The sequence below is a fragment of the Netta rufina genome (assembly GCF_964035555.1).
Source record: "Netta rufina genome assembly, chromosome: W".
NCBI lineage: Eukaryota > Metazoa > Chordata > Aves > Anseriformes > Anatidae > Netta > Netta rufina.
In genome coordinates this window covers 16992086-17013994 of record NC_140139.1, presented here as the reverse complement: position 1 = coordinate 17013994, position 21909 = coordinate 16992086, and the positions used below count along the sequence as shown (strand labels likewise).

General features: G+C 44.9%; 1 protein-coding gene across 1 annotated transcript in view; it reads left to right on the top strand.

The window, feature by feature from the left end:
* LOC311220782 (secretory carrier-associated membrane protein 1-like) overlaps nt 1-21909 on the top strand; it is a gene marked incomplete at its 3' end in the record, with an annotated part of 130916 nt that overhangs the window by 100058 nt on the left and 8949 nt on the right. Inside the window, exon 6 of the mRNA XM_084304364.1 lies at nt 12006-12165. Coding sequence (XP_084160490.1) covers nt 12006-12165 — 160 coding nt within the window. The remainder of the gene's footprint in view (nt 1-12005; nt 12166-21909) is intronic.

The following is a 21909-nucleotide window of genomic DNA, read 5'->3' as shown; positions in this document are numbered from 1 at the left end:
AGATGCCAAATAGACAGCAACAGTGCTACTTGTGGTCTTTATTTAGAATTGATTTATAAACATTAATTGATGATAAAGCATATTTAATTAAGACAGGGAATGTATATCTAAGTAGGATTCTTCTATACAAGGAAGTTTACACTAATAAAAATGAGCCTGAATATTCATTAACCTAATATAATTTACCATTTTTTACACTTATTGTAGGATGAATGCCATTTTTATTTCTCTTCTCTTCTCTTCTCTTCCCTTCCCTTCTCACCTGCTTCCACAGCTAAACTAGGAAATGGCTTTCTTAGATCACTTCATGCTGAGTACCGTATTGGTATAGCTGTTCAAGTTCATTGAAGTTATTCTCATATAGACATCGCATGACACAGAGTTCTACCAAAGCCTTAGGTCATTTCAGCCCTCAGGTGGTCATTAACTTCTAACAATTTGTATCACAGTTGAATGTGAAGAATTTTGTCTAAAGTTAAACAGCTATTTAAGAATACCACCCAGAGATCTGCCCAAAGGCAGGATAGTTATGGGTGGCAAGGTATGTGGGAGTATATGGGCAGGTATCCATCATGGTTGTCAAAGTATCACATAGTCATAGAATCATAGAATGGCTTGGTATGGAAGGGACCTTAAAGATCATCTAGTTCCAACCCCCCTGCCATGGGCAGGGACACCTCCCACTAGATCAGCTCAAAGCCCCATCCAACCTGGCCTTAAACACTTCCAGGGATGGGGCATCCACAACCTCTCTGGGCAACCTGTTCCAGTGCCTCACCACCCTCTGAGTGAAGAGTTTCCTCCTAACCTCTAAGCTAAATCTCCCCCCTTTTAATTTAAAACTGTTCCTCCTTGTCCTGTCATTATCCGACTGAGAAAAGAATCACTCTCCACCTTTTTAAAACCCCCTTTAGGTATTGAAAAGATGCAATGAGGTCTTCTTGGAGCCTTCTCTTCTTCAGGCTGAACATCCCCAGCTCTCTCAGCCTTTTTTCATAGAAATAGGCTTTCTTCATAGAAATTAGGGCTACAGCCCTTTGATCATCTTTGTGGCCCTCCTCTGGACTCATTGTAATATGTCTATGTCCTTCTTGTGCTGGGGGCCCCAGACCTGGATCGCAGAATCACAGAACCACAGAATGTTAGGGATTGGAATGGATCTTGAAAGATCATCGTTGAACTTAGTGATATGGTTTAGTGGAGGACTTGTTAGTGTTAGGTCAGAGGTTGGACTCGATGATCTTGAGGTCTCTTCCAACCTAGACAATTCTGTCATTCTGTGATTCTGTGATCATCTAGTCCAATCCCCCTGCTGGTGCAGGAACACCTAAATCACGTCACACAGGAACACGTCCAGGCAGGTTTTGAAAGTCTCCAGAGAAGGAGACTCCACACCCCCCCTGGTAAGCCTGTTCCAGTGTTCTGCCACCCTCACCTTAATTTTTTTTTCTCATATTTAAGTGGAACCTCCTATGTTCCAGCTTACACCCATTCCCCTTGTCCTATCATTGGATGTCACCAAGAAGAGCCTGGCTCTATCCTCATGACACTCACCCTTTACATATTTATAAACATTAATAAGGCCTTCTACTGTCCACTTAACTACTTAGCATTTCTCCTTGTTATGACTACACAGCTACCTTTGAATACAGAAAATTAGTTCTCTACAGCAAAAACACAACTTAGTTTCTCACACACGCATTCCAGGAACCTCCTAGACTGCTTCCTCTGGGCTGTATTGTATTTCCCTGAACCCATAGATGGAGGCTGGGGGAGCAAAGTCCCACCCACTGTAAGTGAAGAGCAGGTTCAAGACCACCTAAACTAAACAGGTGTAAGTCTATGGGCTCTGATGACATGCATCCCAGGGTCCTGAGGTAATTGACTGATGTAGTTGCCAAGCCTCTCTCCATCATATATGAAAAATCATGGCAGTCAGGAGAAGTCCCTGGTGATTGGAAAAAGGGAAACATTGCTCCCATTTTTCAAAAGGGTAGAAAGGAGGACCTGGGGAACTACAGACCGGTGAGCCTCACCTCTGTGCCTGGGAACATCATGGAAAAGATCCTCCTGGAGGCAATGTGAATGCACATGAAGGACAAAGATATGATCCAGGACACCAACATGGCGTTACCAAGGGCAAATCATGCCTGATCAGTCTGGCGGCCTTCTATGATGGAATGACTGCATCAGTTGACAAGGGAAGACTGACCAATGTCATCTACTTAGACTTCTGTAAGGCTTTTGACACAGTCCAACACGACATCCTAATCTCTAAATTGGAAAGATATGGCTTTGGAATGGCCACACCCAGGGAGTGGTGGTCAAGGGCTCTATGTCCAAAAGAAGGACTGTGATGAGCAGTGTCCCTCAGGGGTCTGTCTTGGGACCAGTGCTTTTCAATATCATCAGTGACATAGACAATAGGACTGAGTGCACCCTCAGCAAGTTTGTAAGTGACACTAAGCTGAGTGGTACAGTTAATACCAAAGAAGGAAGAGTTGCCACTCAAAGGGACCTGGACAGAGTAGAGAAGTGGGCCCATGTGAACCGAATGAGGTTCAACAAGTCCAAGTGCAGGGTGCTACACCTGGGTTGGGGCAATCCCAGACAAGGGTACAGACTGGGTGAAGAACTCATTGAAAGCAGCCCTGCAGAGAAGGACTTGGGGGTTCTGGTGGACAAAAAGGTCGACATGAGCCAGCAGTGTGCACTTGCAGCCCAGAAGGCGAAGTGCATCCTGGGCACCATCACAAGAAAAGTGGCTAGCAAGGAGAGAGAGGTGATTGTCCCCCTCTACTCTGCCCTTGTGAAGCCCCATGTGGAGTACTGCATCCAGGTTTGTGGCCCCCAGAACAAGAAAGATGTGGACCTCTTAGAGTGAGTCCAGAGGAGAGGCACAAAGATTACAGAATCACAGAATGACAGAATTGTCTAGGTTGGAAGAGACCTCAAGATCATCGAGTCCAACCTCTGACCTAACACTAACAAGTCCTTCACTAAACCATATCACTAAGTTCAACATCTAAACTTCTTTTAAAGACCACCAGGGATGGTGACTCCACCACTTCCCTGGGCAGCCCATTCCAATGCCTAACAACCCTCTCAGTAAAGAAGTTCTTCCTAATATCCAACCTAAAACTCCCCTGGTGCAACTTTAGCCCATTCCCCCTCATCCTCTCACCAGGCATGTGGGAGAATAGGCCTGGCTCTATCCTCATGACACTCACCCTTTACATATTTATAAACATTAATAAGGTCACCCCTCAGTCTCCTCCAAGCTAAAGAGACCCAGCTCCCTCAGCCTTTCCTTGTAAGGGAGATGCTCCACTCCCGTAATCATCCTTGTTGCTCTGAGCTGGACTCTCTCAAGGAGTTCCCTGTCCTTCTTGAACTGAGGGGCCCAGAACTGGACGCAATATTCCAGATGCGGTCTCACTAGGGCAGAGTAGAGGGGGAGGAGAACCTCTCCTGACCTAGTAATACACACCTCTTCTGATACACCCCGGGATGCCATTGGCCTTCTTGGCCACAAGGGCACAGTGCTGGCTCATGGTCATCCGGCTGTCCACCAGGACCCCCAGGTCCCTCTCCCCTTCACTGCTTTCCAGCAGGGCAGTCCCCAACTTATACCGGTGCCTGGAGTTGTTCTTGCCCAGATGCAGGACTCTACACTTGCCCTTATTATATTTCATTAAGTTTCTCCCTGCCCAATTCTCCAACCTGTTGAGGTCCCGCTGGATGGCAGCACAGCCTTTCGGCATGTCAGCGACTCCTCCCACTTTATTGTCATTGGCAAACTTGCTGATGGCACACTCCATTGCCTCATCCAAGTCACTGATGAATATATTAAACAACACTGATCCCAGTACTGACCCTTGAGGGACTCCACTAGATACAGGCCTCCAACTCGACTGTCCCATTAACCACAACTCTCTGGCTTCTTTCCTTCAGCTAGTTCACAGTCCACCTCACTACCCGATCTTCCAGACCACACTTCCTCAGTTTAGCTGCGAGGATGTTGTGGGAGACGGTGTCAAAGGCTTTACTGAAATCAAGATAGACCACATCCACCTCCTTTCCATCATCTATCCACCCAGTTATATCCTCATAAAAGGCTATCAGGTTGGTCAAGTATGACTTCCCCTTGGTGAAGCCATGTTGACTGCCCCTAATGACCCTTTTATCTTTGATATGACTGGAGACAACGCCAAGGATAAATTGTTTCATCACCTTAGCAGGGATGGAGGAGAGGCTGACCGGTCTATAGTTACCTGGGTCCTCTTTCTTGCCCTTTCTGAAGACCAGAGTGACCGGAGGCCTCCAGTCCTCAGGCACCTCTCCCAATGCCCATAACTTACCAAAGAAGATAGAGAGTAGCCTAGCAATGACTTCACAGAATCACAGAATCACAGAATTGTCTAGGTTGGAAGAGACCTCAAGATCATCGAGTCCAACCTCTGACCTAACACTAACAGTCCTCCACTAAACCATATCGCTAAGTTCAACATCTAAACGTCTTTTAAAGACCTCCAGGGATGGTGACTCCACCACTTCCCTGGGCAGCCCATTCCAATGCCTAACAACCCTCTCAGTAAAGAAGTTCTTCCTAATATCCAACCTAAAACTCCCCTGGCGCAACTTTAGCCCGTTCTCCCTTGTCTTGTCACCAGGCACATGGGAGAATAGACCAACCCCCACCTCGCTACAGCCTCCTTTAATGTACTTATAAAGAGCGATAAGGTTGCCCCTGAGCCTTCTCTTCTCCAGGCTGAACAATCCCAGCTCCCTCAGCCACTTTTGTAAGACTTGTTCTTCAGACCTCTCACCAGCTTTGTTGCCCTTCTCTGGACTCTTTCGAGCACCTCCATGTCCTTCTTGTAGCGAGGGGCCCAAAAGTGAACACAGTACTCGAGGTGAGGCCTCGCCAGAGCCGAGTACAGAGGGAGAATCACTTCCCTAGACCAGCTGGCCACACTGCTTCTTATGCAAGCCAGGATGCTGTTGGCCTTCTTGGCCACCTGAGCACACTGCTGGCTCGTATTCAGCCAACTATCAACCAATACTCCCAGGTCCTTCTCTGCCAGGCAGATCAAGGTAGACCACATCCACAGCCTTTCCCTCATCCACCAAGCGTGTCACTTTGTCACAGAAGGAGATCAGGTTCGTCAAGCAGGACCTGCCTTTCATAAACCCATGCTGACTGGGCCTGATCACCTAGTTGCCCTGTAAGTGCCATGTGATGACACTCAAGATAATCTGCTCCATGAGCTTCCCTGGCACTGAGGTTAAACTGACAGGCCTATAGTTCCCCGGGTCTGCCCTCCGGCCCTTCTTGTAGATGGGCTTCACGTTTGCTAGCTGCCAGTCAACTGGGACCTCCCCCGATAGCCAGGACTGTTGATAAATGATAGAAAGCAGCTTGGCCAGCTCCTCCGCCATTTCTCTCAGTATCCTCGGGTGGATCCCATCTGGCCCCATCGACTTGCGCGCATCCAAGTGCCGTACCAGGTCGCCAACCATTTCTTCGTGGATAGTGAGGGCCACATCCTGCTCCCCATCCCCTTCCACCAGCTCAGGGTACTGAGTGTCCAGAGAGCAACTGGTTTTGCTGCTAAAGACTGAGGCAAAGAAGGCATTAAGCACCTCCACCTTTTCCTCATCTTTTGACACTAGGTTTCCCCCCGCATCCAGTAAAGGATGGAGATTCTCCTTAGTCCTCGTTTTACATGGATATATTTGTAAAAACATTTTTTCTTGTCTTTAACGGCAGTAGCCAGATTGAGCTCCAGATGAGCTTTGGCCTGTCTAATTTTGTCCCTGCACTGCCTCGCAGGATCCTTATAGTCCTCCCGATTGGCCCACCCTCTTTTCCAAAGATTATAAACCCTCTTTTTTCTCCTAAGCTCAAGCCACAATTCTCTGCTCAGCCAGGCCGGTCTTCTTCCCCGCCGGCTCATCTTTGGGCACGTGGGGGCAGACCGCTCCTGTGCCATTAAGATTTCCTTCTTGAAGAGCGCCCAGTCTTCCTGGACTCTTCTGTCCTTCAGAACCGCCTCCCAAGGGACTCTGCCAACCAGTGTCCCGAACAGTTCAAAGTCAGCCCTCCGGAAGTCCAATACAGCGGTTTTACTGGTCCCCTTCCTGGCTTCGCCAAGAATGGAGAACTCTACCATTTCATGGTCACTCTGCCCAAGACAGCTTCCAGCCACCACATCTCCCACCAGTCCTTCTCTGTTTGTGAAGAGAAGGTCTAGCGGGGCACCTCCCCTGGTAGGCTCACTAACCAGCTGCGTCAGGAAGCTATCTTCCACGCCCTCCAGAAACCTCCTAGACTGCTTTCTCTGGGCTGTGTTGTGCTTCCAGGATATATCTGGGAAGTTGAAGTCCCCCACAAGAACAAGCGCTGACAATTTTGCAACTTCTGCCAGCTGCCTGTAGAACTCCTCATCCATCTCCTCATCCTGGTTCGGTGGTCTGTAACAGACCCCCACCAGGATGCTTGCCTTGTTGGCCTTCCCACTGATCCTAACCCACAGGGACTCAACCTTATCATTCCCAGCCTCAAGTTCCATGACATCAAAACTCTCTCTGATATAGAGAGCCACACCACCACCCCTTCCATGCTGCCTGTCCCTTCTGAAGAGCCTATAGCCAGACACTGCAGCACTCCAGTCATGAGAGTGGTCCCACCAGTACCTGTCCTTCAGACCACGCAGGGAGTTGCTCCACAAGTCTATCAACCGCTCACATGCCCTGATACCCCTAAACCTCTTGACCTCCTCCTTGAGTTCTGCCACGAGGCGGACCAGGTCGTCCACCTGCTCGCGCCTCACGTACACAGTGTCTTTGCCCCCCGCAGGAGGTAGCAACAGGCTCAGGCACTCCCTGCATCCAGAGACGTGAACTGCCGCATTTTTGAGCGGGCAGTCAGTCTGGGTGTGTACAGACTTCCTAGAGAGAGCACTGTGCCTGGTGGAGACCACTGCAGCTGAGCTAGCGGTAGACTGCTGTTAGAGGAGGTGTTCATATTGGTGGGGGGGAACACTCTGCCCTGCCTGCTCACCCTGTCTGAGCTAACTGCCGCGCCACTCCCTTCTGATGCGCCACGCCCTGTTTACCTGTCCTGGTCGCCGTGCTCCTGGTCGCTCACGGTCCTTAGGGGCAGCTTTTGAACGGCTGGGGAGGGGGCGCTGCTGGCTCTGCCTATGCCTCGTTCTCCTCCCTCGTGAGGACTGCCAGGTCCTGGCATCTCCCTCGAGTGGGCTCGATGCTGGTAAATTTAGCCCTGCCTGTCCGATCCCCCACTCTGCTGCAGAACGCGTCTGCCCCGTAGCCGATCGCCTCTGCAAGTGGCTGCAAAATCGTGGTGGCGCCCGATTTAAATGGCCCGCCGCTGACACTGCTGGCTCCGCCTATGCTGCTGGCTCTGCCTACTCCTCGTTCTTGCCTCGTTCTCCTCCCTCGTGAGGGCTGCCGGGCCTTGGCGGCTCCCTCAAGTGGGCTCAGTGCCGGAAAATTTAGCCCTGCCTGTCCAATCCCCCACTCCACTGCAGAACGCATCTGCCCTGGAGCCGATCACCTTGCCAAGGCGATCGGCTCCGGGGCAGACGCCTTCCTCCACACCCCTCCAGGGCAGACGCCTCGACTTCCACCAGCTCCCTCAGCACGCGCGGATGCATCCCATCAGGACCCATGGACTTATGGATGTCCAGTTTGCTTAATTGGTCCTTAACCCAGCCCTCATCAACCAAGGCAAACTCCTCCTTTATTCTGACTTTGTCTTGGGCCTCAGGGGCATGAGGCTCCTCAGGAGAGCCTCCAGAATTATAGTCAGAGACAAAGAAGGCATTCAGTAATTCTGCCTTCTCTTTATCTTCTGTCACCAGGGCACCCACCTCATTCATTAGTGGGCCTACATTGCCTCTAGTGTTAGTTTTATCCACAGTGTATTTGAAGAAGCCCTTTTTGTTGTCCTTGACCCCTCTTGCAAGGTTTAATTCTAGGGAGGCCTTAGCTTTCCTAGTTGCCTCCCTACATATTCTGACAACAGCCTTATATTCCTCCCAAATGGCCTGCCCCTCCTTCCATGATCTGTAGACTCTCCTCTTCCACTTGAGTTTGCCCAACAATTCCCTGTTTAACCATGCAGGTCTCCTGGCTCCCTTTCCTGACTTCCTACCTGTTGGAATGCTCCTTTCTTGAGTTTGGAAGAAGCAGTCCTTGAAGGCTAACCAGCTATCTTGGGCTCCTTTTCCTTCAAGTACCTTGTCCCATGGGATTTCCCCTAGAAAAAAGGCCAAAGTCAACCCTATCGAAGTCCAGGGTTGCAATTCTGCTCGGTACTCTGTTCCTGCCACACGAGATCCTAAACTCCACCATCTCATGGTTGCTGCAACCAAGGCTGCCATCAACCTGCACCGCTTCAACCAGCCCCTCCTTATTAGTGAGGACAAGATCCAGCAGCGCTCCTCTTCTAGTTGGCACATCCACCATTTGCATCAGGAAGTTATCATGAACACATCGCAGTACATTGATGACATCATCATGTGGAGCAACAAAGCAGAGGAAGTACTTGATAAAATGATGAGAATAATCCAAATTCTTCTGAAGGCTAGTTTTGCCATAAAATAAGATATGGTCAAAGGACCTTCACAGGAGATCCAGCTTTTAGGAATAAAATAGCAAGATGAATGTTGCCAGATCCCAATGGATGTGATCAACAAAATAACAGCTATGTCTCCACCAACTAGCAAAACAGAAACACAAGCTTTTTTATGTGTCATGGGTTTTTGGAGACTGCATGTTCCAAATAACAGTCTGATTGTAAGCCCACTCTATCAAGTGACCTGGAAGAAGCACAATTTCAAATGGGACCCTAAGCAAGAACAAGCCTTTGAACAAATAAAATGGGAGATAGTTCATGCAGTAGCCCTTGGGCCAGTCTGGGCAGAACAAGAGGTAAAAAATGTGCTCTATGCTACAGCCAGGGAGAAAGGCCCCACCTGGACCCTCTGTCAGAAAGCACCAAGGGAGACTCAAGGTTGACCCTTAGTGTTTTGGAGCTGAGGATACAGAGGATCCGAGGCTTGCTATACTCCAACTGGAAAAAGAGATATTGGCAGCATATGAAGGGACACCATTGCACAAATTATGCATGACTGTGAAACATGCCACAGTCAAGCAAGCCGGGGGCTAAAGCCTCTTTGGTATGAAGAATAAATTTTGATGGCTCTGAGCAAAGTACAGTGGTGATGGAAGCAGAGCTGGTTTCAGCATGCAACAGTCCAACACCACTCACCATCTCTCCTGCCCCGAAGGACTGTTATGACAGATGGAGCCCAAAGTCACGGACTGAAGAAACTCAACGTACATTTTAAAGGGATGGCCCATAGACTACTATTTTATTTTATTTTATTTTATTTTATTTTATTTTATTTTATTTTATTTTATTTTATTTTATTTTATTTATTTTATTTTATTTTATTTTATTTTATTTATTTTATTTTATTTTATTTTATTTTATTTTATTTTATTTTATTTATGTTTTCTTTTCTTATTAAACTGTCTTTCTCTCAGCTTATGAGTTCTCTCACTGTTACCTTTTTTTCAATTCTCTCCCTTATCCCACTGAGGGGGGGAAAGTGAGTGAATGGCTGTGTGGTACTTGGCTGCCTGATGGGTTTAAACCACAACACATTATTTTAACTCTCTTTGGTTTTTGCCCAACAGAGTAGGATCTGGGGGTGCTGGTTGACAGCTGGCTGAATGTGAGTCATCAGTGTGCCCAGGCAGCCAAGAATGCCAATGGCATCCTGGCCTGCATCAGAAATAGTGTGGCCAGCAGGACTAGGGAAGTGATTGTCCCCTTGTATGAGGCACTGGTGAGACTGCACCTAGAATGATGTGTTCAGTTTTGGGCCCCCTCAAGAAGCATACCTGAATGATATTGAGTTGTTCAATCTTGTGCGGAGAAGAGCAATAAAGCTGGTGAAGGGACTAGAAAACAAGTTATGAGGAGTGGCTGAGGGAACTGGGGTTTGTTTAATATGGAGAAGAGGAAGCTGAGGGGTGTCCTCATCACTCTCTACAACTACATGAAAGGAGGTTGCAGAGAGGAGGGTGTTGGTCTCTTTTCTCAGTTGACAAGTGATAGGACACAAGGAAACAGTCTCAAGTTGTGCCAGGGGAGGTTTAGATTGTACATTAAGAAACATTTCTTCATGGAGAAGGTGATTAAGCATCAGAACTTGTTGTCCAGGCCCCATCCCTGGAGGTATTCAAGAGATGTGGACGTGGCACTAAGGGACATGGTTTAGTGATGGGACTTGGTAGGTCAGGTTGATAGTTGGACTTGATCTTGAAGGTCTTTTCCAACCTAGATGATTATATGATTATGCACAGATCATATTCTTTTAAAACTTTTCCTGTTATTTTAATTACAAGTACAAAAAATAAAATTTATCTGACAGTTCAAAATCCACTAGAAGGTAGACATTTCTAGTAATCAAGGGCGTCTCCCTGTTTTCCAGCATTGACTAGAAAAAGAAAGAATACCAGTTAGTAAACTTTCTCATATTGATCAAAAGAAGATAGGAATTTGGATTTCTATCCTTTGTTGTACTTCATTATACATGCTTTGCTAGCCTCTTGGAACAGTGTTAAGATATACAAATGCATTAAATGTTCTTTATTTAAAAGTATGACATTTCCTATTTCTATTGACTCTTACAGGTAAATAGAATTTTCTGAGGAAAATGTGTTTTGAGTTCCTTCAGCCCTTCATGCAATGATGTCAGCATTTTGATATTTTTTTCCACTAAGTTAATTTAGGGGTTAATTAAGTCCTAGTTAAGAGGGAAACAAAGAGCTATGAACAGTCTTTTTTTTTTTTTTTTTCTCAGTATCTTTATATACTTGCCATTTCTTCTGTTAATCTTACCTTCCAGTAGAGTGACTAAAATGTTTCTCTGGACTTAAATAAACATTGCTGCATGGAACTGCTTTTGCACTCATTTATAAATACTACACTTTATTATGGTCCACAAAGAGAGAAAGAGTCCTTTGAGACACTGGGTATTACTAAACAGAGACAGAAAGTGTCCAGCAGAACTAACTGTTGTGCTCAGGAAGCATTAAAGTAGTAGTTGTAATATTTCTTACTACCACTGTATATTTTTTTTATATTACAGGAGCTAAATATATTTGAAATAAACTGTGAAGTCATGTTGCCAATACATTTCCTTTAGTAGAAATTAAATAGTTAACCTGTAACATGGTTTGCCAAAGAGGAAAGGCCCGTATTAAGCTAAGAACTGAGCACCAAAAGCATTATGAGAAATATTTCAATATACAATATATATTCAAGGATCTAGAACAACGACTGACAAATTTTGTTTTACTGAGAAGCATTTTACTATGTAGGCTTTTTTGCTTTATGACGTGTAAGACAGATTTTGGTTAAAAGTTTTTTTTTTTTTAATATTCTTGTTTCAAATTGGAACAATGTACAATGCTAAATTTATTATGTATTTTATATTATTTATAAGCTTTTCTCTAAAAAAAAAAAAACACAATAGTTATATATTGCAATATTAAGGCTGACAGTCCTGCATATATTTAGTTGCCTGACTGTAAGAGAAAATAAACAACCAGCATATAAAAAAAATGTAAATAGCTATTCAGTAATTTCTGTAAAAGAAATATCAATTACTGCAGTTGTTTTTTTTTGAAAATTCTTTACTTTCATGACTTTTTTTTTCTTCACCACATACCTGATGCTACTTGAATTTTCTTGTTCAGAACTTTTACTTGGGAATACTGGCTTTACCTGAAAGTTAGAAAACTGTATAAAAATCAGCTTATTGCAGAGAGAGAATGTTGATTTATTGTCAGCATTCTTATGTTTTGTTTAAAAATGCTCATTTATACTATTACTTTAACAGTTTTAATAATTTATTGTATAAATTAATTAAATTAAGACTTTTTTGCTTTTGCTTCTACAGTCCATACAGTGACACTGTTTCTTAATATCTTTGGATGTTTGGCCTGGTTTTACATTGATGCTACGCGAGGGGTCGATTTTGGATTGAGTATCCTCTGGTTCTTGCTTTTTACGCCTTGTTCTTTTGTCTGCTGGTACAGACCACTTTATGGAGCTTTCAGGTAACAATTTCATTTTGTCTTAGGATATTTAAAATAACCAAAACCACATTACACTTGTTGAAATGCATTAACAGTCCAGAATTTACTTAATTATCATTATGACAAACCTTTAATATACTTTAATTAGAAACAAGTTGTATGTTTGCCATTATTTCAACTGTGTATCTGAATCATAGATAGCAATAGTTAGGAATGTCATGGAAACTTGAGCTTAGGAGAAAAAAGAGGGTTTATAATCTTTGGAAAAGTGGGCAGGCCACTAGGGAGGACTATAAGGATGTTGCAAGGCTGTGCAGGGACAAAATTAGACAGGCCAAAGCTCATCTGGAGCTCAATCTGGCTACTGCCGTTAAAGATAACAAAAAAAGTTTTTATAAATACATCAACACAAAAAGGAGGACTAAGGAGAATCTCCATCCTTTACTGGATGCGGGGGGAAACTTAGTTACAAGAGATGAGGAAAAGGTGGAGGTGCTTAATGCCTTCTTCGCCTCAGTCTTTAGCGGCAATACCGGTTGTTCTCTGGATACCCAGTACCCTGAACTGGTGGAAGGGGATGGGGAGCAGGATGTGGCCCTCACTATCCACGAAGAAATGGTTGGTGACCTGCTACGGCACTTGGATGTGCACAAGTCGATGGGGCCGGATGGGATCCACCCAAGGGTACTGAGAGAACTGGCGGAGGAGCTGGCCAAGCCACTTTCCATCATTTATCAGCAGTCCTGGCTATCAGGGGAGGTCCCAGTTGACTGGCGGCTAGCAAACATGACGCCCATCTACAAGAAGGGCCGGAGGGCAGACCCGGGAAACTACAGGCCTGTGAGTTTGACCTCAGTGCCAGGGAAGCTCATGGAGCAGATTATCTTGAGAGTCATCATGCAGCACTTGCAGGGCAAGCAGGCGATCAGGCCCAGTCAGCATGGGTTTATGAAAGGCAGGTCCTGCTTGACGAACCTGATCTCCTTCTATGACAAAGTGACGCGCTGGGTGGATGAGGGAAAGGCTGTGGATGTGGTCTACCTTGATTTCAGCAAGGCTTTTGACACCGTTTCCCACAGCATTCTCCTCAAGAAACTGGCTGCTCTTGGCTTGGACTGGCACACGCTTCGTTGGGTTAGAAACTGGCTGGATAGCTGGGCCCAAAGAGTCGTGGTGAATGGAGTCAAGTCCAGTTGGAGGCCAGTCACTAGTGGCGTTCCCCAGGGCTCGGTGCTGGGGCCGGTCCTCTTTAATATCTTCATCGATGATCTGGATGAGGGTATTGAGTGCACCCTCAGTAAGTTTGCAGATGACACCAAGTTAGGTGCGTGTGTCGATCTGCTCGAGGGTAGGAAGGCTCTGCAGGAGGATCTGGATAGGCTGGACCGATGGGCTGAGGTCAACTGCATGAAGTTCAACAAGGCCAAGTGCCGGGTCCTCCACCTGGGGCGCAATAACCCCAAGCAGAGCTACAGGCTGGGAAATGAGTGGTTGGAGAGCTGCCAGGCAGAGAAGGACCTGGGAGTGATGGTGGATAGTCGGCTGAATATGAGCCAGCAGTGTGCTCAGGTGGCCAAGAAGGCCAACGGCATCCTGGCTTGCATAAGAAACAGTGTGGCCAGCAGGGCTAGGGAGGTGATCATCCCCCTGTACTCGGCTCTGGTGAGGCCGCACCTCGAGTACTGTGTTCATTTTTGGGCCCCTCGCTACAAGAAGGACATCGAGGTGCTTGAGCGAATCCAGAGAAGGGCGACGAAGCTGGTGAGGGGCCTGGAGAACAAGTCCTACGAGGAGCGGCTGAGGGAGCTGGGCTTGTTCAGCCTGGAGAAAAGGAGGCTCAGGGGCAACCTTATTGCTCTCTACAGGTACCTTAAGGGAGGCTGTTGTGAGGTGGGGGTTGGTCTGTTCTCCCACATGCCTGGTGACAGGACGAGGGGGAATGGGCTTAAGTTGCGCCAGGGGATGTTTAGGTTGGATGTTAGGAAGAACTTCTATACCGAAAGGGTTGTTAGACATTGGAACGGGCTGCCCAGGGAAGTGGTGGAGTCACCATCCCTGGAGGTCTTTAAAAGACGTTTAGATGTAGAGCTTAGGGATATGGTCTAGTGGGGACTGTTAACGTTAGGTCAGAGGTTGGACTCGATGATCTTGAGGTCTCTTCCAACATGGAAATTCTGTGATTCTGTGATTCTGTGGAATATCCTTTAAAATATTTATAGATTCTACCATTGACACAATATTTGTAGAAAGTATTTAACTTTTGTATAGGGATGATAACTTTAAGAAAAAATTCTCATTACATCTCTATCACTTTACACCGAGAATCTGAGCAGGTTAATAGTTAAGGGTGTCTTAAACTTTTGGCTTCCTAAATGAACTTCATGAAACTGTACACCTTGCAATGTCTGCAATTGTAGAAGACTGCCATTCTTAAGAACGAGTAGAGCAGGTATAGAGTAATCAAACTCCAATATTTTTCCTAGCTTTTAGCAATCTGGATTTTGCAGACTTTGTAAGCTTAAGGTGTAGTATCTTTGTGTTTAAAAATAGAATGGTTGGTTTGCACGCAAAATTGAATATTTTTGTAAAAATCAGATTTTAGAGATTTTTAATTTCTGTACTGCTACAGTATTTCTTGATTTTACATTGAAATGAATCAAGATATTCTTAGTTTAAATACATTAATTTTTGTAGAGAAAGATTGATAGCCATAAATTACATTTGTGCATAATTTTAAACTGAATTAGATGTTTCTTTTTGCTAACTAAGGAGATATTGCCATGCCCATGTGTCTTTGAGGAATCATATTTTATTTTGCATTTGCTCATATAGTAAATTCTTATACCCTTAAGGCTAAAAATATTTTTCATTTACAACTTTAACTTCTGTTCATGACTTGCATTGCAATGTGGGTGCAAATTGAGATCAACTGAAAATACAGAGAATTGACAGCATTTTAAAATGGTAGCTTACATTAACTGATTACATCTTACATACTCTGTCTTAGTAGTGTTGTTTTTATTCCTGATTTAGTGGAGTTCATAGTGTCGTTATCCATAGATTTGTGGCTGGTGCAACTTGCCAATAAGCACAGAGTCAGAATTCACACAAAGGTCTTTTAATTAAATAGTTAATTATATAATTCTTCAGAATCAGATGCTTTGCAATCTTTCACAAAGGAAGCACACCCCTGACTTGAATCACTGTTATTTATGTACAGCTAACTTGTGCAATTATCTCTCTGGCTACTTTTGATTGGTTGTTTTAGCTTGCCTAACTTATCTCTATTGAGCCTGTGTATTACAGAGGACCAGCAGGACGGACAGACACCCTCACCAAATACAGCATTTCCATACATTAGCATTATGATGGGTGTTGTTTAAATATGCTAATGACCCTTAATGAGCAAAAGTTTACCATGGGTCAGTCTGGAATCTTCCTTCAGCTGTTTTTCTCCTTGTTTTTTAGCTTTCATCCCTTATCTCCCTTGCTTCTGCTAGTTCAAGGCTACCAGTCTTCCTGTTTTCTTCAAGGTTTCCTTGTTTTCTTCAGCTGAAGAGTTAAGTGTAACATTATCTTTCACAGTTTTAGATCCAGGAAATCCTGCATCAGTAATGTCTAGTATATAGCCTTTCTTAGCGAATAGTGACTGTTTGGAAAAGGAAAACTGCTACTTACATTTTCAACTTTCCTTCAGTTGCTCAGCTGAAGATGAAACAGTTATTGAACTTGTTATAAATGAAGTCTCAACTCAATCTGAATTTAGTAATATTTATAAAACAATATATATTTAAGGCAAGTAAACAGCACTGGGTGTGCGGGGAGTCTACGCTCCACCAACATGCACACACAAACATCAAACATTCTAAATATACAGAACATCGCTTTTACATACTAAACCCAAGTATGCCTATACATACATACAATCAGGAAAGAACAATCCTTTAAGTTTCATGACTTACTAAATTCGAGTACGCCTATACATATGTAAAATCAGAAAAGGTAAAAAACCAATCCTCTAAGTTCCATGACTTAACAGTCTCCATTTTTCATTCCTTTTGAACAATATGTCTTGCTTTAAGTTGTCAAGCAACTCGGTCTTCAGGCTTATGTATCCCGTTCTTCCCGGATCAAAGAAAAGCATATCCATCTCCTTTTCAAGGCCAATAAGCCTGGGTCAAAAGGCACGTCCAGGTCAGCAGGGGGTGTAACAGCAAAGGCCTGCAATGGCTGTAGCAGCAGAGGGGCCCATGGCATAGCAGTCGGATCAGTAAAGGAGCCCGCAGCTCCCTCACTATCTGGCAAACCACACGTTTGTGATTGTGGCTCCACATGGCTCTTTAAGGCCTCAGAGATTGCTCGCCAGGTGCCGAGCAATCCCACTGCAACCTTGTCATTTTTAGTTGCAGAGTCCCACACCTTGACCTCAATTTGGTCCCATACATGTATTTCAGGATCATAAACTGTCTGATTGTTAATAAGGAGAATGAGCTGTAAGGTTACCAGGACAGTCTTTGTTTTTAAGGGCGTATGATTCCCCATAATGCGCAACTGCTTACCAGCGATGGGCAGTTGTGTGTGCAGGTCCACTTCTCTCAGCATGAGCTTCTTTCCAGTGACTTTCTGTACGAGCTTCTCTGAGCAGTTTACTGAGTTTGGCTGAACCTATTGTTATAAATGTCTTCGATTTTATCTGACCCATCTGGGAATTTTACTAGTGGCAATTCCCACAGCCCTTGGTTGCCCCCAGTGAGAGTGTCTTGCAGGGGGTTTAGGACCTATCACCCACCCACGTATCACTCCATTCACCAGCCCAGCCCCCCCAACAGGAGATTAGAACCAGTGAGAAAACAAAAAGACTTCTACGCAGACTTTAGAAGCCTCAGTTACACTCTCACACACAAACACGGGCAACCGTACCTTTACCCAACCGGACGGTATCTTACGAATCAGTCGTCTTCGTCCAGAGTCCAACCGGACGGTATCCACAAGCGTCTTCGTCTGGGATCGAACCAGACGGTATCCAAATGACTGTCGTCTTCGTCCGGTTCGATCCCGGACACCGGAACCCAACCAGACGGTATCCAAACGACCCTGTCGTCTTCATCCGGATCTTTGCGCGCAGAATTACGGGCACAAAAACAGCCGGCAAGGGAGCTCAAAAAAAAATCAAATTCTTTGCTTACCTTTATTCAGGTTCAGGATGGCATTAGTCCCGATCTGACTCAAACAGGAGCCACCAAATGGTGGGGCGCCTCTCCTAGATTAAATCAGAATTCAGGAACTATAGCCATCCCGGACGAGCCCCCAAATTGTTATAAATGGCTCAGGATTCAAATTAGGATTAAATAAAAAAATAGGATTTATTGAAAGAATATAAAGGAATAGAGGTAAGCAAACAGCGCTGGGTGCACCGGGAGTCTCCGCTCCACCAGGACGCACACCAGTTACATCAAGCAGCTGATTTTTATGCTCCTAGACTAATACATATTCATTACTACTTCTAAAAAAAATAGATTATTAAAATTAGCTTCCGGGGTGCAGTCCCTCCTACTGGAGCATGCGCAGTCTCCTCTGGGGTCTCTTCTGGGGGTCTCTAGGGGTCTTTCATGCTGAAGGCTCGTAGTCTTCCTCTCCACCTTTGTACTTACTGGGCACCATACCAAGTTTACAGAACATCCTCTTCAAGTCTTGTCTCCCAGCTGTCCTTCAGCTTCTTTCTCCTTCCTCTTTATCTCTCGGCCCCCCCTAACCAGATACCAAAGATCCGCATAGTATCCCATAACAGTCACTAGTTGTTATCAGTTGTTCTGAAACTCCCAGACACACGAGTAATTAAAACATTCTTCCCCAGCCATTCACAGACACATCTATAGCAGTGTTAGAAATAGAAGTCCGGAATAACAAAAGCAAACAGGTTCATAAATTTAAGAAGTGATAAATTGGCTAGAATGAGGGGGAGACTGGGACACACTGCAGCTGTGGTTCAAGAATTAAGTTGCCAGTGCAGGGCCCAGAGGCAGACAGGATTCAAACAGAATTGTTCTTTATGGACACGAATTGTTAAAACATTCCTCACACTATCTTCATGAGGCAATCAATGTGCCTGTTCCCATGCTGGTCTCCGTTCTGCTAGCCGGTCCCTATTCATTCCTTTTTCCTGCTTCTTTATTGATGATATAACTTCATTATATAGTGTTGCCTTTTTTTTTTATCTTGAGGACAGGATCCCCTCTTACACCCTTCACCCCACAGCAGTCCTTTTCAAAAACCAACTTTTTATTGGTCAAACAACTTTGCATATAACAACAACAGCAAACACCCAGAAGCTTCCATGCCTTAGTGGCTGGAGAACAAGCAACCCTGAGACTGCATGGAGTCTCCTGAATCACCCTTCTTTGTTCCCTCTAAACTCTTTTACATTCCTGATGGCCTCATCGTTTAGAGTCTAATGTTATCATCAACCACGGGGCTTGCCGACCCCCATGGCCACACCCCCACATCTCCCTCTTCTTTATTAATATCAACCATCTTTTCGACACGAATTACCACTCCATATATAACAAACTGAACTAGTTAAATAAATAGAAATGAACAAACTGCCTTCTGCAAAAAATTGCAATTACTGGCAAAATCTGGTTCCATTTTCTTAATGTGACTTAATTGATCTTTACTTTCTTTAGAACTTCGGTAGCAAGCATATCATGTGATCATTAGTTTTGATAGTAGTAAGTTGAGGTCTTTGTTGAAATTTTGCTTATATATTTATATTTGTTTTCTTGACAGGCTTTTAACACTTTTAGTCTTTGTCAGTCTGGCATTTTATTATTTTGAACAACAAGCATATTTTGTTTATTTTGCTTTTAAACAACAGCTGCTTCAGTATTGTGATCTGTGTTTTTTTCAGGAAATCCATATTAGATTTTATTTCCTTTTTGTGCTGTTTTGGCTGGGATAGAGTTAATTTTCTTCATAGTAGCTTGTATGGTGCTATGTTATGGATTTATAATGAAAATAATGTGGATAACACACAAATGTTTTAGTTGGTGCTGAGTAGTGCTTATGCTGAATCAAGTTCTTTTCTATTTCTCAAGCTGCCTGCTAGCAAGTAGGCTTGGGAGCACACAAGAAGCTAGGAGGGGACAGAATCGGGACAGCTGACTCAAACTGACCAAAGGGATATTCCATACCATATGACTACATGCTGAACAATAAAACTGTGTGTGTGTGTGGGGTCATTGCTTGGGGACTGGCCTGGATGCTGTTTGGCTGGTGGTGAGCAATTCCATTGTGTATCACTTGTTTGTTTTCCTTTGGTTGTATTTTTTTTTTTTCCTTTTTTTTTTTTTTTTTTTTTTTCTCTCTTTCTTATTAAACTGTCTTTATCTCATCACATGAGTTTTGTAACTTTTGCTCTTCTGTTTCTCTTCCCCACATACAGCTGGGGGGATGGGGGAGAAGTGAGTGACCAGCTGTGTGGTGCTTTGCTGCTTACTGGGTTTAAACCACAGCAATCACTTTGACAAGTAAAAGAATTTCTTTCCATACTGCCAGTGCTGTAAACTTCAGCCTGAAAGAGGAGCAGGCTTCTGTTCTTTATGCATTGTAGCAAAACCTCTATGTTTAATCTAAGATGTGGTGGTTTTACCATGCTGGGCAGCTAAACACCACAACCGCTCTCTCACTCCCCCTCCTTAGATGAGAAGGGGGAGAAGTAAAGCAAAGAACAACTCACGGGTTGAGATAAGGATAATTTAATTAAAGGGAAATAATTATAATAATGTGGTGGTTTTACCGTGCTGGGCAGCTAAACCCCACAACCGCTCTCTCACTCCCCCTCCTTTAGATAAGGAGGGGGAGAAGTAAAGCAAAGAACAACTCACGGGTTGAGATAAGGATAATTTAATTAAAGGGAAATAATTATAATAATTAAATAAAGACTACCATGAACTAAACAATTTAACTAAGGGGAAGTAAAAGGGAAAAGGGGAAAAAGGGAGGAAAACAAACAAACAAAATAAATGAAAGCGATATGGAAGTGCAGAGGAAAGAAATTACTCTCTACTTCCCACAAATGAGCGATGATTGACCACGTCCTTGAAGCAAGGCCTCAACGCACGCAGCCGGTGTTCGAGAGGAGGACCGACGTCTTCTCAACGAGAGCCCACCCCTCCCCTCTTCTTCCTGTTTCCACCTTTTATTGCTGAGTGTGACACCACATGGTATGGAATATCCCTTTGATTGGTTTAGGTCAGCTGCCCTAGTGATGTTTCTCTCCTCACTTTTTTGCCCACCCCCTAGGAGGGTTAGAGAAAGGCCCAATGCTGTGCCACTGCTGCTCAGCAGTAGACACAACACTGGTGTGATAACACTGCTGTTCCAGCTACAAGTACAGAGTACGGCACTGAATGGGCTGCTGCCGGGAAAGTTAACATTCCAGCCAGACCCAGTACAAATAATTAAATAAAGATTATTATGAACTAAACAATTTAACTAAAGGGAAATAAAAGGGGAAAGGGGAAAAGGGAGGGGGAAAGGAAAAAAAAAAAGGAGGAAAACAAACAAATAAAATAAATAAAGGCTATGTGAAAGTGCAGAGGAAAGAAATTACTCTCTACTTCCCACAAATGAGCAATGATTGACCATGTCCTTGAAGCAGGGCCTCAATGCACATAGCCAGTGTTCGGGAGGAGGACCGACGTTTTCACAACGAGAGCCCACCCCTTCCCTCTTCTTCCTTTTTCCAGCTTTTATTGCTGAGTGTGACATCATATGGTACGGAATATCCCTTTGGTTGGTTTAGGTCAGATGCCCTAGTGATGTTCTCACTTTTTGCCCACCCCCTAGGAGGGTTAGAGAGAGGCCCGATGCTGTGCCAGCACTGCTCAGCAGTAGACACAACACTGGTGTGATAACACTGCTGTTCCAGCTACAAGTGTGGCAAGCACAGCACTGTATGGGCTGCTGCAGGGAAAGTTAACATTCCAGCCAGACCCGGTACACCTGAACAGAACACTAAGGAATAGTATCTTGCTGCTATTTCCACCTCTGTTAGAGACGCAGAAGACAAAAAAATACTGTATTAAAGAAGAATCTATTGTAAATAGATGGGACCAAAGAGTCGTGGTGAAAGGAGTCAAGTCCAGTTGGAGGCCGGTCACTAGTGGCGTTCCCCAGGGCTCGGTGCTGGGGCCGGTCCTCTTTAATATCTTCATCGATGATCTGGATGAGGGCATTGAGTGCACCCTCAGTAAGTTTGCAGATGACACCAAGTTAGGTGCGTGTGTCGATCTGCTCGAGGGTAGGAAGGCTCTGCAGGAGGATCTGGATAGGCTGGACCGATGGGCTGAGGTCAACTGCATGAAGTTCAACAAGGCCAAGTGCCGGGTCCTCCACCTGGGGCGCAATAACCCCAAGCAGAGCTACAGGCTGGGAAATGAGTGGTTGGAGAGCTGCCAGGCAGAGAAGGACCTGGGAGTGATGGTTGATAGTCGGCTGAATATGAGCCAGCAGTGTGCTCAGGTGGCCAAGAAGGCCAACGGCATCCTGGCTTGCATAAGAAACAGTGTGGCCAGCAGGGCTAGGGAGGTGATCATCCCCCTGTACTCGGCTCTGGTGAGGCCGCACCTCGAGTACTGTGTTCATTTTTGGGCCCCTCGCTACAAGAAGGACATCGAGGTGCTTGAGCGAATCCAGAGAAGGGCGACGAAGCTGGTGAGGGGCCTGGAGAACAAGTCCTACGAGGAGCGGCTGAGGGAGCTGGGC